Here is an 18,068-nt window from a genome sequence, read left to right on the forward strand (position 1 = left end):
GTTGGTTACTCCTCCAGTGTGTGTCCATAATTACCTCTCCATGCCCAGAAGGGCAGGCAAGCTCTCCCACAGCTCACAGGAAATAATTACAGAGCAGCTCATCTTCCTGCAGCATGAAGCTCTTCCTGTTACATCCCAGAGGCACCAGCAACATTACTCATAGTGGGTGATGTTTCCCAGCATGATTCTCTCACCCCGGGTCAACCATCCAGCCCACTCCCACCTGGGGCTAGTCAAGCCCAGGACAGCACATTGATGCAGGGGAGCTGGGGAAGAATGGGAGTAGAGAACATGGCTCTGGCTGTGGGAAGCAGCCTATCAAGAAATGCTTGTTTAATACACAGCAGATTAGCTTGCCTCAGGAATGAGCTGTTTCTGTAAATCAAATGGCTTCTCATGAGTCAGGAGCCCAAACCTTTATTACAGCGTTGCATATTTTCAGAAACAGATGAAAAAGTAGCAGGTATTTTGGAGAAGCTGTTTCACACTGCTGTGGGTCTACTTCCAATTTATTTGGCTGGTTGCTGTGCCACATCCACAGCTCCCCAGCTTCACATGTGGAGTAGCTGGAAGTGGTGCGGCATGGTGCTGCCGTGGAAGAGGTACCCTCTCATCCTGATTCTTCCTTCATAAAGGAGTTAAAGGCAAAGGCAGGTGACTTCTTGGGCCAGCTTTGCTGAAGAAATGCCTTCTTAGCAGCTCCACCTACAGTACTCCTCATTCTCCTGATCTGGAGGTACCTTGAGTCTCCCTCAAAAAAGGAGTGAATGTTGGTCTCTGGTGGAGACTCAGCAGCCTCAGAAAGTCTTTTTGCCTACTTATGGTGGTGCCTTAAGACACAATATCTGCCTTCAGGAAGTGGGCCTCACAGCCATGGCAGAGAGCGAGCTTGTGTGTCACTGTGTGTTGTCCTTGTCTGGTGATATATGGTGGTAGCTGAGGGACTACCCTCAACCCAGACCATAGGTAGGCTGGAAGAAGCTGCGAAGTGGGACCCTCATTCTTCACCTTATAGCTCTGCTTTGTGGAGAGAGGTGACTCCCCACCACCACTGATGGAGTCTGTGGCCACCATGTCTCTCACAAGGCACCATACAGGCTATTTTTGTTTGGGTAGTTTAGCACAACAAGCACTACGGGGAGTGGAGTGGAGTAGCCCATAGCCTGGAAGCTCGGGAAGACCCTGTGTCCCTGCAAGCTGATGCACTCTCAATGATGAGCCCAGAGTGTGGGCCTAGCAGGCTTTTCAGGGCTGGGAAAGTCTGAATGAGTACTGAGTTGTTTAAAATACCTTTAGCTGCCTCATCAGTCATCTACTCAGTGACATTGCAGACGATACCAAATATACCATGATCTTTTCAGAAAGAAGCAAGACTATGAGAGAAGGCTGGGAGAAAAGGCAGAGAGAAAATAGAGGGTGGCAAGACAGACATTCTGGATTGTTTGAAGTGTGTAGCCAAAACCTGAAGTCAGTTTATGGGTCATCTGTGTACCTCTCTCCCACCAACTGAGCTATGTCAGCCTGGGCTCGAAAGGATTCACCAGCACAGAGGGGCCCAGGCGGTTGCTTTGGTATCTCTAAGGAAAAAACTTGCTCCACTGCTGTGGTATCAATATCAGGCCGCACATTTTTCCCGCAAAGGGTGGTGGGTGATAAACCTTGTCTTTATAGTTTATCCACCTGAGCAGGTCCGTCACTTCCCCACCTATCCCCCATTTCTCTCACTGTAAAAGGAGCAGGTAACATCAGTAATTCAGGGATTTTTATTGTTAACATTTGTTGGTTTTTGTGTACCAGGCTGAGGGGGGATCTGAGTTCTCAAAACCTTTAAGACCATGGGTTTCTGTGTAATGCCAGCACCCAAAGGGAGTGAAAGCCTGGAAAGGAATACCAGACAATCTATCCACTACCATTGTTTGCCAAGAGAACCAAATCAGTCTTTCTCCTCTGAATGCTTTTGAGGTCTATTTCCTAAGAATGACATCCACAGATGTCCTCTGTGGGGGCACTACTGGAAATGATCATGTAGGGCTGAGAATGCTGAAACTAAATTTGTAATACTCAGCTGCTGTAATCTGCAAACAGTGCTAAGTGCTGGAAAGAGGCAGCAGCCGCCCTCCAAAGCTGTTTTCAAGTACATATGATCATGAGAGTCACTTGTCAGCCACAGCAGGTGCCCACTTCTGCTCAGACTCAAGGAAGTCATGAGGGTGATCACCATGCAGATCTTTATAGCAATACCATAAAACACGAGATGAAAAATAACTATTTTGTCTAGTCTAGCCACTCATCCATCCCTTATAAGTACAAAGTGAATGATTGGCACCAGAAGACCAAAGGTTTAAAGTAGGGGTGTTTAACTAAAAACAGCAATAAAGGTATGAACAAAGCAACTCTGCTAGCATACAATTCTGGCTTAGCTGCTGCAGTAACAGGAAACAAGGCTACAAATTACTTTCATAGCTCTGTATTTCCATTTGGTTTAAAAACTACAGCCCAGTTTTCAGAAAAAATACATTACAAAATTCATTACAAAAATGAGCTTTTATTATTTTTAAGCACTGATTGCAAATATAAGTGCAGGTATGCAGTTGGTATGAAAGGGCCCCTGGGGATGAACAGCTCCACACAGAAGTGTTTTGGGGAGGCTCTGTAAACAGGTGTTGCTACCCCTGGGTTCACTGATTCCACAGAGGGCACTCACTGACACAGTGTTTCATCCTACTGCAGAATTTCCTGGGAGGTTTTGGGACATAGTAAGATAAGGCAAAGCCCGTGCTGTTCCCAACACATGGCAATGCACACCAGGAGCACTGCTGGATGCCGTGCTTCTGCCTGTGATGATGGGATGGGAAACAGGGCAGAGGAGGAGAGCAGCAGCTTGGCAGATATCTGTTTGATTGATAGGTGTCCACAGACACTTAGTTATCCCATGTAAGATGTTTGGTGATGCCCTCCAAGGTTATTTTGCCTGCAGGTCCCTCTGCTCAGTGCTCTGCTTGTGGGTCATCTGCTTGTGCTGATGATCTCCAGGTCTGGGAACAGTCTCCCTGGGTGAGAATGCCTACAGGGAAAAGCTCTCATCCCCTAGTATAAAGATGCAACTCAAAGGAGTCAGCAACCTGTGGGCACCCCTGCCTGCAGACCTTTCTCAGTCTCCTGAGGTGCTTGTGGTGAATCCTCAACCCCCCCAGTTTCGTGTGCCAGGAAGGTTTAACTTCAAATTATTTTCAAGCTGTTGTTTTCCCTGCAGAAATGTTGCGCTGCTACACATCCTTGTGTTCAGCATCTTTGCTTTGTAGTGGCTCTCGTGGTCCGTACTCTGTCAGGATGCTCAGTTTGAGTGGTTTTCTCCAGACCTCGTCTCTTCAGATGAGGCTTGGCAAACAAAACTCCCTCTGGGAAATAAAGGGTTCAGATTCACCAGGCAAGAGAGACCTCCTAAAGGACTCTTTCATGTATAGCCAAAGAAACTAGACAGTGTCAGATTTCAAAGGCAAAACACTGCCATCAGAAAGGTGTACAGGCTCCATACAGAAGGGACCCTTCACAACTTGGCTGCCTTTGAATTCAGCTTTTAAATAAAATCACTGAAAAAGTGATGCAAAAGTAATAACACATAAGGAAAGGGGATTTTTTTATGGACGAAACTACCTTTCAATATAAAATAAGCTGTCTCTTTTGATTTATTGATAAGCCAAACTCATATTTTGTCTTGGGACATCATCCAGCTCACCACTGGGCAGATGCCTGAGAGACGAGGGTGTTGGTTCTGCTGAGGCTGGGATTAGCTTCTGTATCACTGGCAGATACAGAGGGAATACGGTTCATGTCTTGGGCTCCAGCACTTCATCAGAGATGATGGGGTGGAAAGCTGATGGTGAATATAATTCCTGGAAATTGTGGACAGCCACACTGAAGCAACATTGTGCCTGAAACCACACCCAAGTTATGCTCCCATGGCCTGTGGCTCTGCTGCCTGGCCACTGTGCACATACCCCCACCATGCCCCAACCCCCCGGGGTGTGTCCCTGGGCTCCCCTGGTCCATGGGGGGAGTGGCAGCAGCATGTGTGCACGGACTGGGCTGCGGTTCCCGTGGCGACTGTGGAACTGTGACCCTTGATGTCACAAGGTGCCTGCTGGAAGGCTGCAGGAGCACCTGTGGCTCTGCTCACACGCTCACCACCAAATGAAAGTCTCGAGGCACCTGAGTTCATTCATGCCCTGACACACTTTGCAGCGTGGCAATGTCGGCGCGCGGTCACTTTCCAGAAGACACCAGCCAGCACCTGAGGCGGATACAGCGGCAGGTGAGGCTGCTGGACCTGCGCCTGCAGCTGCTCCGTGAGAAGCTGCTTGCAGCCCGCCTGCAGAGGATGATGACCTTTCACCGCTGCTGCCTGCAACTGCCTGAACCCCGGCCCCCAGCAAGAAGAGCCCTCCCCACAAGACTGGATGTGGAGCGACGAATCAACAGGTAACAGTTGCCTGCTTTCTACAAGCATCAGCACCCTTTAAGGTAGGATAAGGGAAGTTTGACATTGCTATCAGGAGCAAAGGTTGAAACAGATAAGTGGGATGGGAGAGAAATAGCCATTTTGGAGAAGTAAGTTGGAAGGGGAATGGGAAGGTAAAGGCTATCCTCTTGTTTTAATTCCAGAATACAAAGGTTTAGCAGGACATTGAATTCGTCTCATAGTCAGTGTCATTTGGCTTTGATCGACGTGAAGGGTTTTGAGCCCAAGGATGTGAGTGTGGAGGTGAAGGATGGGAAGGTGACGGTGTTAGCAGAGCACAGGGAGGAGCGCAACACTTCAGTGTCAAAGACATGTAACTACAGAAAATTCATGAAGGAGTTCAACCTGCCACCAGGGGTGAGCGAGGACGAGGTGACCTACTGTCTGGAATCCAACAGCGTCATGAAGATTGAAACGGCACCCAAGGGCTGCCCTCTGCTCCGGGACTACTGAGCTGAACCCAGGCACAGTCATTCCTCTGCCACATCCCTTCTACCCACCAGCTTTAAGTCTGTCCTGCTAACTGTGTGCTTACAATTTCTCTCACCTCTTCCAAAAAAGAAGACAGCACTCTGAGCAGATGTGTGTGAGCCTCATTTGAAGGGGTTTGGTGGGCAAACATAGGGGTGCCAGAAGGGAAACATGAAGATGTTTTTGGACATATGTGGCTGTGTTCACTTGCTGGGCAAGTGGTAGGTTGCAGGGCTGGAGGTGGTGGGTTTAGGGCTTACAATCTCATGGATTTTAAAGGCTGAGAGGCACCACCTATGGTCAGTCACATTTCTGTAAGGACACTTCTCTCAGTCCAACCTCTTCCATTTGAGTTGCAGGGTGTTTCTAGAAAGAAACACATTATCTTGATGATTATCTTGATGATAAACACATTGAGGAGAGAAGTCTTCTCCCAAAAAAAACCCCAAATTGTGCTCTTTGTCCCCTTGGTTTCGTTCTTGCAAGGACTGCCTGGCTGGAAAATAACAGCTGATAATAAATTTTAAGCTTTATGGGCTTAGTGTGTAGCTGGGTCAGTAGAGAACCATACAACCATGGAATGATTTTGTTGGAAGGGACTTTTTGAAGGTCATTTACTCTAGCCTCCCCCCCCTCTGTGAGCAGGAACATCTTTCACTAGAGCAGTTTACTCAAAGCCTCATCCAACCTGGCCTCTGGGCAACCTATTACAATGTCTCATCACCCTCAACATAAAAAAATCCTTCCTTATGTCCAATTTAAATCTACCCGTTTTCAGTTTAAACCCCCTTGTCCTGTCACTACAGGCCTTAGTATAAAGTCTCTCTCTTATATGCTTCCTTTATATACTGAGAGGCTGCCCATGCACGGGTAACTTGATTCTGCTGATGTTGGCCAAGGATGTTTAGACCTAACACACCTCACCAGGGAGGTTGCAAGGGAGACTCCTGTGAGAGCAGGTGGCAGGGATTGGGACTGAGGTGCTGCAGAAGACTGTCTTCCTACAAAGCAACCCACTGAGTAATAAAACTGAACCCCTTTTAGGATACAGTCTTCGCACTTTGTAGTGATTTCTACAGAAGCTCTCTAAGTGCGCAGAAGGGAAACATATTTCAACACCTCTGCTTTACCCATGATTTGCAAAACGTATCGAGTGCCACAGCAATCACAGGGCTAGCTGTAACTGCTCCTATCTTTATAGCTTATCCTTTAACACATGCTCATCATACTTGTCCCTAAATTAGGCTTCTTAGGCTCCTAACACCAAATTACACTCCTGAGCACTTTACTGAAAGATGTGACTTTCTGAAAAAAAACTGAATTCATTTTATATCCTGTGAAATGCTAGTCTGGGTTGGTAGGACAACCTTTAGGACTTTTTCCATAACAGAAGCAAATCACTGAATAGTCACTTGGTTTTGTGAACACCTACATGCTGTTAACAACTCGGACCATACCCCAAAATCTGTACCCTCCAAACACTGCTAACCTGAGAGTTTGCAAAGAGAAAATACCTTTGGAAAATCATCGTTAAGAAGCAAGCCATGCTCACATCAGCATCTCTCATAAAACAAATTCATTTGCCACTAGGTGGCAGATACTATTTTTTTTTAAATTTATCACGGTGCAACTATTTTATTCTAAGCAAATCTGCTGAAGGTGGTGTCACAAAGCAATAAGTCTGGGACACACTGCAGCTGGTATTTTTCTTTGTTATGCAAATAGCAAATGAAGAGGAGGGCAAGAGACAGAGGTGTTTTTTGTGATCCTGAATGTGCAGGAGCCCTCGGGACAGACCACCACCACATTAGGTTGCTACACTGGATTATATCGACCTCAGATCCTGCAGCTCTCCCCCTTGGAGTACAGATCCTAGATAAGGCAACTTTCATTTGCTTCAGCAGCCCAGCTCTACTCCAGTTATCAACCCAGCAAGGGCTTCCAGGAGTTCATGTATTCTTCAGCGTATTGCTGCAACAAATTATTTTGGGGGCTAATCTTGACGATTCTCATGTAGCAGATACTCTCTCTGAATTCCCTGGTATGAGGAAGATGCCAGAGATGGTGAATTGGCTCTGTAGTTCTAAATGTTAATGCATTCTTGAACTCTAGTCTTATGGAGGCATTTATAAATAGCCAAGGAATTTGTAACGAGAGGTCATCTGAGGATGCTAAATCCAGGCTTCTCCTCAGTCATCGATTTCTAGGGGATTTCCTGCAGCCAAGCAGTGCTCTGCGAGCTTAGGCTGTGTAGAACTGCTGTTTCTCTCCTAGCTATTGAAAACCTGGAGAGAGCAGTCCCTTCGTGGGAAGATGTGAAGTGATGCCAGTTTTCCTCTCCCAACACTCCCGTGTGCTGCTGCTCCCGAGGGCACAGCACTGCTTGGGCAGGTGGCCACTGCTCTCCCAGTGGGCAGTGCCAGTCTGGCAAGGTAAGTTGATGCCTGTTGCAGGGGCCATCTCTGCTTCTCACATCTCCTTTCCCTGTCCTTGGAGTGTTGGCATGGCCAGCCTGTTGGGATCATGGCAGCCAAGTGGGGCCGACACAGCCACCCTCCACTGCACCTCCACATGAGGTGAGAAGCTTCATCCATCCATCGTCGTGTTTGTGCTTAAAGTTAAATTTAACCATTGTCTCTGTTAAGCTGTTTGGCACCTCAGTCTCTTAGATAAACTTTCCAAGTCTGTTTTCCTTCATCTCCCCTGGAGAAAGCCCTAAGAGTTTAGAAGACAGACCAGGATCCATGGCTTGAAGTCTGCCTCTGTACTGAAAACTCAGTAGATTTGTTGTCATTCTGGACCCTGCACTTGTCACCTCATTAATAATCCTGCACTGAATTTAGGTTATGAGTAAGCTGATCCTTCCAGCACGCTCAGCATGACTGTCGGGAAGCTGCCATCTCCACGAGCATGGGATGCTGGCCCGTGTTTCTCCCCTTTTACCTTGCTAGTCCCTTCATTGGTCTCTGGAATAAAAAGTTATTTTTTCATCTCCATTTGTCTTCTAATTCCTCCTGCCATCCCATCTGTCCCCCTCCACCTCAATTGCTGTAGGTTGGACCTTTCTTTTAACAGGCAATGTGTGGGGTTTTCTTATTCTCTTGAAACCTCAGCCAAGGTGAAAAAAACTTTGCTGTCCCAAAGGTTATCCTATCAATTACCCTATTATGTGTAGATGGTGTGAATCATCCCCATCCTATTGTCCTTCTATATTTCAGCATTAATTACAAATAATAGCAGGTGTCTCAGCTCTTTGGTCCCCTGTGCTAGTCCCTACCTCGGGTGTTGCATGTAGTTTTTAAAGGCCTATAGGTGACAATAATGTTATAATTAAAAAACTGAAAACCAAAAATCATCATCCCCTGTGCCTCACTAAAACATTTTTTAACTTTCCAGAAAAATAAAATGTAGCTTCTTTTTGTTTGTTTCTTTTGTTGGTTTTATTTTTGCCATAGCTTTTTGCAGTTACACCTGGATGTGCAGAGAAGCCTGCAAAAGAGAGACCTGCCAGGGCTCTGTCTCAGAGTCACACGAGTGCACATGGCACTTTAAAACTTATCAAAAGAGAAAACAAAATCTCCTCCCTGTTGAGATGCGGGCCCCAAAGCTTTGGAGGTTCCCAGGTCTGAACTGAGCTGGGGCCCACAGCAGCCAGAGTACAGGACTGGGTGGTGACAGCACTCACCCATCCCTCACAGTCCCTTTGCCCTAGGGGACTGCCCTAGGGTTGTCGGCTGGGGGTCACTGGCCACCACATGCCCATGTTTGTGGGGTGTGGGGTTGAGTGCCTGCAAGCACAGAACTGGGAACACCACCCAGAGCATCTGGCTATGGACCAACAAACATTTCAAGAAGGCTTAGAGCCAAAAGTCAGGTCAGTGGGAAGACAGAGGGGCTGGAAGTACTCATCAGTGTGCTCACAGCCCAGTGATGAGCAGCCCCACACCAGGCAAAGCACTGGATCCAGCGGGACCCAGCACCTTGGGCTGCCACCGGGACAGACTCTGCCAGAGCCCAACGTTTGTGAGCAGGGAGGGAAAGCAGGACACTGAAAAGAGAGGAATAAATTAAAATTCCAGCACTTGGGTCCCACTCATGGCAGGTCCTGAGCACTTTCTATTCCCTCTAAATTCCCTGGACAACAACTTTACACAGTAGAACTGCACTGTTACTGTGAACAGCTACACAGCTAATCTCCTTAGAGAAACGCAGAGATATTTACGTGCCCAGGAGTGTGTGTCACTGTGCAGAGACAAGAGGAAAACTCCATCGTCTTGAGGAAAGTGTCAAAAATCCACCTTCCCTGACCAGGTCCCCATCCCTCCTTGGCTGCTCAGTGTGCCTGGAGAGACAGGCAGTTAGTTTGAAATCCAGGGCTGGCACCAGTGTCATGTAATCCTTGCCCCAATATTTAAAAATAGCCCAAGGGACTGGCCTACATAAACTCCAAGCCATGCAGTCTGGCCTGGGTGCCCAGTTAGCATGATGACATTTCAAACATGGTGCAGCTGACTTCATAGCAGTATCGTAGGTTTCATCTGGGAGAGGTATGCAAAGTGTGCACAGGGAATGATACTTCACATTGGATGTAAGCACTGAAACAACCTGGAGGAAGCACTCACTATTTACTCTCCAGAGCAGCTACTGAATGAGCAGGAGCAATGCCTGTACTGTAATATTATTCAGTCACTTATGTGTGCTTGTTTTTCCTGGAAAACAGAGGAAAAGCAAGCCCTGGCAAGGCAGAGGATTACTGCACACATGAAGGGAGAAGCAGTAAATAGGTCAGTAAACACTGGCCAGACTGGGGCCCTTGGGGCTGGGCATCCTGCTGGCTCCCAACAAAGCTTTGCACAGGCTGCCTACAATCCCCAGAGGCAGAGGTCAGTCCTGTGGCCTTCACCTTGAGCCCTGTCTTCATGGGAGCTCCTGGAAACTGGCCTTTGTCCTCCTGGCTCCCAGCCAGGGACAGTGCAGGGATGCAGGTTTTGCACTCTCAGTGTTGTCAATCTCCTTCAGCGCTGGCCCACCCAGGGACATTAGTGATGAGAAGAGCAATTTTCCTTCTCCTGGGTACCAACTTTGTGTGGCTGTAGGATTGGATATCACACCAGACCCCACTTAGCCTCTGCTACCAGAATGCCTGCAGCCTACTGTGGAAGTGGGATAAACTACCTCAATCCCACCAGGCACACCCAGAGCCCTTGCACAGAGGAACCATCAAGGGCAAATGTGCCCCCATATGTTTGGGAGGAATTTTCCAAAGCGCAGGCAAACCCTTAGAGAGGTTCTCCATCACCCTGACAGCAAACGGAGAGGACTGAGCCAGAAGTCAATGCGGTTCTTGGTGCCAGCACATGCTTCTGGGAACCACAGCACACTGGGCACACTGCATGGGATGCAGCCAGATGTTTTGCCACACTTGCTTTGCTTTGCACAAGCCCTTGGGCTGTATAGGAGAAAACACATATGCACAGCTCACCAGGGCTGCACACCCACTGCTCAGCCCTGGCCCTGTGCCCTTGGGTGCCATGTGCTGCCAGGGAGCAGGAAAGCCAGTGTAGCAGAGCTTTGCTTCAGCCAGAGGCTCAGTTTGGTAAGATTTACATGCAAGATAAAATGTGGTCTAAAAGAGATTTAAACATGAACTTGTGGAGGGCTGTGGGGCCGGGAAGTGAAGCGATGCCTTGTCTGTGGGTCTGTCAGTCAGCAACCAAAACTTGCCCTCTAACAGTCTCTGTGACAGGAATTTATCAGTCTGGCCTCTGTGTGCTGGTGACCCCACAGGAAAAGCTGCATCTTGTTTGCAGCCAGATTATCGTGGCCCCTGCTCCACGCCAGGTAGCACCCTGGGCCTGTGCCATTCCACATGCCTGGCTACTGGAGGCAGGAGTCACCTCGGATGAGGAACCATTATACCCGGGCTGTGCACAATCATGGGAAAATGCTGGGACTTTCCTGCTTTTCTGACTGTCTGTTTGGGAATGTTTTAATGACAGAACAAGGGTAAGGTTGCCTAATGGCGTAAGAAAAAGAATTAAGATTAGAATTCCCATAGAAAAGCCAAGCACAGCTTTGAGGATGTTGGAGTCCATGTGTTGGGAGATGCTGCACCCTCAGACTGCCCGAAGACTACATTCAGTACCTAATTGTTTTGGCAAAAGGCTTGTATGTCTGAGACCCAGCATGGCATGGTACAGAGGGGACTCAAGTCTGTATTTCACCTGAGTAAAATAAAAAAACATGGACAAAATATTAAAGGAGGAAAGAGTAGAGGTTCCAAACAAAGTCAGAAGAAATCAGAGTGAGGAACAAATTTAAAGCAAGAACATTAAACCGCATGTTAGGAGGAGAGCTGACTTAGGAGCGATGCAAACAGGAAAAGACTGAGTAGGGCTGCACAAATAGCCAAAACAGGGAGAGGCACAGGCATTGGGATATATGTGATGGGCCAACAGATTTGGTGGGATTTTCCCCTGCTGATTGGTATGTCATGGCAGTAGTGGATTCCCCTCAACAAATGCTGGAGTGAAGTACAAAATTTAGGTCAGCTCAAGAATAGCCTTTGAGATGTAATGATCTGAAATACAGTGTATTGAACTGGATGGCCTGACAGTGCCTGCTAGTCTGAAAGGCTCATTAGCTTCTCCAGAGCACCCATCCACTCTGGGGAAGTCTCACTGCAGGGTGTAAGAAGGAGTTCCTATCCCTCTCCTGCCAATGAGAGCAGTAGTTCAAATCCCAGCACACTTCATGTTCTGTTAGGGAAATTTTATCTTTCAAACCAGAAATAAACACTCACATTCTTGCACAACAGGAATCTCCACACAAGAAAGCTTAATTGGTTCTTAATTTGTAAATCACCTCAATGCATCTTGTAATGCCCTGAGAAAGCCTCTGGTTTCTCCAGGACTTGAATTTCAGTCCCTGAGCTCTTTTCTTCCAGCAATATTGGGTCAGTCCTGGGGCATCCATGTTTTGGAGTGATGTAAATCTGAGGCTTGGGTTCTGTGCAGAAGTGTCTCCTGATGACACCCCAGAGACCTGACTTCATCCCTTCCATCATGGGGGCTGGCTTGGAAGAGAAACACTCTGCAGCACCTTTCCATTTCATCCACTTTATTTCACCTCAGGGGGACCCAGACTTTCCACTTAAATTCAGGTGGCTTTCTAGACCTCAGCTTATTCTTTCTGGCCTACTAACAGCTTTCTAGCCATCAACTTCTTTGACTTCCAATTTAGAAATGAAGAGAAGTTTGCTTCCAATACTTTGTGTGGGAAGACCCATGAGATCTGGCAGAAACAGCAGCTCATAATTCAGGTTCATTACAACCAGAGCAGAATATCACAAATAGCAAGTAGGGAGATGATCTTACCTCTAATAATCTAACATTTTTAGAATATTTCTTTGATTATTACAGAAGGGAAGGTAACTAAATGTGTTCGAAAAGCCAGAGGCTCTCCCCTTTGCTTAGCATTAGCACCAGTTTCTTTGACATTATTTGTGCTAGTTTCCTCCCGGATGCAGAGGTTTGACTGGACTTCAAACTTTATCAAGAACACTCAAAAGGTAAAGGCTAGATATTTTTATGTTTACTGGCTGAAATGGTTTTTATTCCATCTCCTTGACTGTGATTATAGAGACGCTTCTTGCTCCTTGAAAAGTGTTAAATTCACAAAGCCATATAAAAGCAATTTATTGCTCATCACTGAACACCCTCAAGAGGCCTGAGGCAGCATTAGCATTTTTATTTGGAAGTGCTGGTATATCCTTTTGCACATACCCTACCATTTTTTTTTTCTACATGATGTCTATGAAAGGCATATAAATGCTTCTAAAGATGTGCCCAGCTCCGTGTAAAAGATAGAAAAGTTTCCACTGGGATGCAGCAGCCTTCACAGCAGCTGCAGCAAGACATTTTAACTCCATGAAGTGCCAAGGAGTGAAAGCCCACGATGACAAATCCATCCATGCTGTCCACATAAGGCTTGTTACTCCTGACCAGACAAGCCTTGACTCGCGTGACGTCCGGCTGGGGTGGGGACACCAGGCTGTGGCAGGTGGCACACGGAGGGCCCAAGAGGAGAAGTGACCCAGGCTGCCAAACAGTAGTTTTAAGACCCTCACATTTCAGCTGAAATAAAGGTGACCATCACCAGTCTCACTGACTGCACAAAGAAATAATCTTAAAATATCCAAATAAAGAAAAATAAAGAATAGAAACAAGCTCGTGTGTTCTGCCAGCTACACTGGTAAATGCCACAGTAATTCAAATGTAAAACATCAAGATAGCTGGGCTTTAAAATCAAGTGGTAGTAAAGGAGTTTCATATGAGTTAGTACAGATAGTGCAGATTGAAAGTCATTTGGCACCGGAGAGAAGTACGGGAATTGCTCAATTTTTGGCTGCAGTTCTAAGGGGTTGTAAAAGTCACGTGAGCAAATAGCTTTGTTGCTTTATTAGCTGACATTCCTTCTGATCAAGCTTCTTCTTTTCCTCTTCCCCCCTTTTTTACTTGTTTTTTTAAGGCATTCATTCCAGGTACAGAAGGGCAGCAGGTGCTGTTTGTGGACTATTTTTGGCACAGAGAAGCTGCAGTTTGGATCTTGGAAGCAGGTATATTTACAGAGAAGAAGCATTCAAAAACATCTGCAGAACAAGATGATTTTCTGCTTAGTCTATAGGCCTAAAAGAAAAAGAAAAAAAAAAAAATTGTCCTTTGCCTGGGCCACTGCTGCACCTGGCTCCAATTCCAGCTCTGCAGAGAGCCAGACTTTGCAGCAGGAGGCTGCCCACGCAGCAGGGACGTGCTCGCTCAGCACACTGAGGGCACCCACATGTCAGGGAGCACCAAGTTTACCAGGAACTCCTTCATGAATTCCAGCATTTGCTTACGAAGTGCCATGGTTTGTGATGCTCCGCTCCCAGCTCAGTTCTCCCAGGATTTCAAGATGTCTGGGACAGGGCTGAAATTTCCAGAAAGGTTATTTTAGCCATACCCTGCAGAGCACTGGCCACAGCCAGATAAAGTAAGTTTCTCTCTAAAGCTGTGCTGCAGGTGCTGTCAGGGCTCTTTCTGCAGCAATGCCTCAATATCAGACAGAGAGGAGGTTGCAGATTTGGTCCTAGGTCACCTCCTGCCCCAAAAGGACCAGCCTTGCAGCCCACATTTCTCAGGGAATCTCACCAGGCAATAGCTGACAGTAGGCAAATCTAGAGCAATTCTTCTCCATGGCAGGAAGGGCAGAGCTGGGCAAGAAAAGCCCACAGCAGGGAATGGGCAATGTGCTCCTGACTGTAGCCTTGGGCAAGGATCTCTCCTGTGTTTGCCATTTAGGAGCATCTGCACCAGATGCAGAGTTGCCATCCTTAGGGTGTTCTGGCTAAGTCAGGTTCACTCCTACCCTCCAGAGCTGGCCTTTCCAGGTATAGAGTGACCAATGTGAACAGGAGAGAGCAAGGGTGTATTCCTCATGGCCACTCCTACAGCTTCAACGTTTACCTGGACAATGAAATCCATGGGCTGGGGTTCAGGCATGCGTGGAGGAATGTCCCAGACCCTAGGCAGGATGTGTCTGTCCCCCATGCTGCTCACTGCTGACCTAGCCCAGCCATCTCAGATCCCAAGTGCCTGACACCAAGGACAAGATTGTCCCACAACTGCTGATTCAGTTCCTGCTGAAGAATCATAGAATCATAAAATGGTTTGGGTTTTAAGGGATCTTGAAGATAATCTAGCTGCAGCTTCCCCAGCACAGGCATGGATGCCACCCACCAGAACAGGTTGATCAGAGCCCCATCCAACACAGCCTAGAACACTTGGAGGAATGGGGCATCCACAACTTCTCGGGGTAATCTGTTCCAGTGCCTCACCATCCCCAGGCTCAGCATCAGGAGCTGCAAATAGCAAGTGTGGTGACCTGTGTTGTATACTGGGAGAGGGCAGCCCTTCCTGTGGGGGTCTGGGTTTTCTTGGAGGTACCCACTGTCCCCACAGGTGGCACCACTTAAACACCCTTCCTGCTGCTTATGTGCTGCCTTAAATTTGTTCCAGCAGTGCAATGGCAGGGAAACCGGTGTCATTGGGGTGTGTGAAGTTCTGCCTGTTCATCTTCTACTAGCACAGACTTTACTAGAGAGCTAACTCCCTAAAATCAGGCTTCCATACAGTTATCAGTGCTCTTCATGCCTCTGGAGGGTCAACCATAGCTTAAAAACTTCCTTTGTAACAAACTTTCCTCAAGGATCTTATTGTGTTTATGATCCTCTAAATGCCCTTGGAAACTCCAGGAGAACGATAAGAATCAGGCCAGAGGCTTTTTGTCAGCTTGACTAATGAAAAACCCACTAAATGAAAGAGTGACCTTTTTTCCAAAATACCATGTCAATGTCCCAGACACTAAGGTCTAGGGATGGGTTCATAGTTTATGGCTTTGTTTGCAGATCAGCATATTCATACTCAAAAAGGGGTTTGAGTTGTTTTTGGTTGGTTGGTTGGTTTATTTTTTAAAAAGAATGTATTCTTTGAGCAGCTGCATGGACTGAAAAGTAAACCTCCCAGATTTCTCAGTAAAGCAGTATTTTTTTAGTTTGCCACCAAGTTACCTCAAGTGCTGCCATCAGCACAGGAACCACTCAGAATTAAATCAGATCAGTCCAATCTGCTGAGGATTGCAATTTGCCTTTCTAATGCCAAAACAAAAATTATTAGAAGCAGATTTTATCTGGTTTTCTTCTAAATTGCAAAAAGGGCTATTACATGGCAAGCAGAAGGCAGAAGGGGAAAAGGGTGGCTGACTGGTATCCAAGCCCCACACTCAGAGCAGGAGGAGGTCTGAGCATTGGGGAGGCCCCTTCTCCACAAGATGTGACAAACACTGTTCTGTCTCACCACAACAACTCCCGGGGAATAACACACAGGCAGAGGCAGCTCCAGCAAGGATGGGGAGCAAAGCCTTGGCAGCACAACCTGTCACCTACTTTGCATGGATACTGTGTGTTACAAAAGCCCCTCTCAGCCCCTCTTTGTTTAATTTTAGGACTACCTGCAGGAGGGGGAATAAATTGGCATTACCTGAGGGGGAGGGGAAAGAAAAAAAGAGGGATATAGAAGACATCGCCAAGATGAAATTCCCAGCTGCAGGTTCAGCAGGTTCTGCCTCAAAGCTGGGAGGTAGAAGGTTGCAGGTGATTGTTGCAGGAGCCACAGGCAGCAGCTTTCCAAGCTCAGCAAAAGCAGAAAAGAAGCTGCTTGTCTTGCCTTTGTTGCTCTCTGCTTCCTTCTGGACAGGCATATTCAGCCCTTCTTCCCCATCGTTCCCTATGCCAAGGACATGCAGATGTTCCTCTTAAAGGGTCTTAGAATCCCGCTGGAAGAGTTCATGCCCTTGATTTCATAACTTGAAGAGGGGGAAAAGAAAGAAGAGCTACAAGAAAAACAATCTCTGAACAACAATTCTTTTCTACGCTTCACTCCAGAGTGTGTGATGGGCAGGAGCAGGGATGGGATGGCCCCAAACTGCATCCCTGTAATGCAGTGCCAGCCTTTGCCTCTGCTGAGTGTGGACATGGCAGCGGGACCTCTGCGCTGCCAAACTGGAGATGGTACAGCCCTTGCCCCGCCCCGGCCCGGCCCTTGCATGCTCTCTGTCCCAGGGGTCTGAGTCAACAAGAGGAATGTGTGGGGAATGCCAACATGCTGCAGTAGAGGAGGAGAAGAAAACAGCAAAAGAAAAACACTGTTAGGGCTTATGTTTCACAGGAAGCTAATTAAAAATGCTCAAATTAAAAAGGGGAGCAGAGTTACAGCTAAATTTGTCATTTCTGCGTTTTTTGTGCTTTGCATACTCCTCAGGAACCACGTTTTTGAACCCTGTGAGGCACCACTACAAATTATCAGCATGCCTGGAGACAACTCACCATAACCATACCGTGCACTCCTCAGGGACCCATTGCAATCCCTGCTCCCCCTCCACCCCCCGCCTCACAGTCTTGCCTTCCTCTTTGGGGCAGCAATCCTCCTGCACCACAATTAGACCCCTGGCATTCTCAGAAGCTCCCTGTGGAGCCCCTCCTCCAGAGCAGCTGTTGAGCTGGGGCTGGGGGCTGCTGTGCCCGGCCACCACCACCCAGTGCCCACTACCCACGGCACAGGTGTTGCCCAGTGGAACACAGTGCCAAAGTGGTCCTTCTGCAACAGCCTTCCCCTGACTACTGTCTCCTTCCAAAAGGCCTCCCCTGTTGCTCAACCCTCAGCAGGCCCTGTGGCCCGAAGTGACCCGAAGCATGTGGACTATGCTGGGGACAAAGCCCAGAAGGAAACGAGGGGACCTAAGATCTGCCACCCCACATTACCTGCCACTCCGCTGGCAAGGAGCCACAGCTGCAGCCACAGGCTCATCAGCATCTCCCAGGGCAGAGTTCAGGCTCCAATCCCCACGTTCCCAGCAGTGGTTAACATAAGCTTGATCTCTTTTAACCCTGCATTAAAAATTGCAAATTCCCTGAAGCTACACCTACAAAGGCAGGTCTGCGAGGTCTTAGAAGACACATGGTGTGACCTACACTGTCATGTAGGAAAGCTGCCCCTTTCAGGAACCTCTCAACCAGCAGCTGTGTAAGTGCTTGTTCAGAATAAAATATGAGGAACAAACATTTTCGCACATTCTTAAAAAAAAAGAATGGGGGCACACACACACACACACACATCCATATGTTTCTCTCTGAAATACTGAAATACAAGGTGTCTCAGTAAGTTCCAGCTCTAGTGTGGTGGGAGTACAAGAGACTGAGGAATTTAATTTTCTTCCTGTGGCCTTAAGATCAGGAGGGTTTTCCAAGAAGTCTTTAGAAATTTGATGCAATGAAAATGGCATGGTGTGGTTGCATTTCCAGCCCTGGCAAGCCAGGAGGCAAACCAAGGCCAGAGAGGCAGGCTGCGGCTGGACAAGCCCAGGTGGCTCCATGGTGGCACATCCTGGGCTGCCTTGAAAATCCCTTCTCAGACAAGTGTTCAGTTTACTACATCAACATCTCAGGTAGCAAGTGCTAGGACCTGGAACACACTGGCATACACTT

At 47.5% G+C, this 18,068-nt stretch overlaps 1 protein-coding gene and 1 long non-coding RNA gene across 2 annotated transcripts in view; one reads left to right on the forward strand and one right to left on the reverse strand.

The window, feature by feature from the left end:
* LOC113953663 overlaps positions 1-3,999 on the reverse strand; it is an 8,476-nt gene extending 4,477 nt beyond the window's left edge. The window contains exon 1 of the long non-coding RNA XR_003529966.1: positions 3,737-3,999. This is a non-coding gene — a long non-coding RNA (uncharacterized LOC113953663). The remainder of the gene's footprint in view (positions 1-3,736) is intronic.
* A 129-nt stretch (positions 4,000-4,128) lies between these two features.
* Positions 4,129-5,095, forward strand: ODF1 (outer dense fiber of sperm tails 1). Its single transcript, XM_027657041.1, has 2 exons — positions 4,129-4,479; positions 4,663-5,095. Exons 1-2 carry the CDS (start codon positions 4,250-4,252, stop codon positions 4,970-4,972), a joined length of 540 nt encoding a protein of 179 aa, XP_027512842.1. The 5' UTR covers positions 4,129-4,249; the 3' UTR covers positions 4,973-5,095.
* Positions 5,096-18,068: the final 12,973 nt, after the last annotated feature.

The sequence above is a fragment of the Corapipo altera genome, unplaced genomic scaffold (genome assembly GCF_003945725.1).
Source record: "Corapipo altera isolate COAL_440 unplaced genomic scaffold, ASM394572v1 52b, whole genome shotgun sequence".
In the NCBI taxonomy this organism is placed as follows: domain Eukaryota; kingdom Metazoa; phylum Chordata; class Aves; order Passeriformes; family Pipridae; genus Corapipo; species Corapipo altera.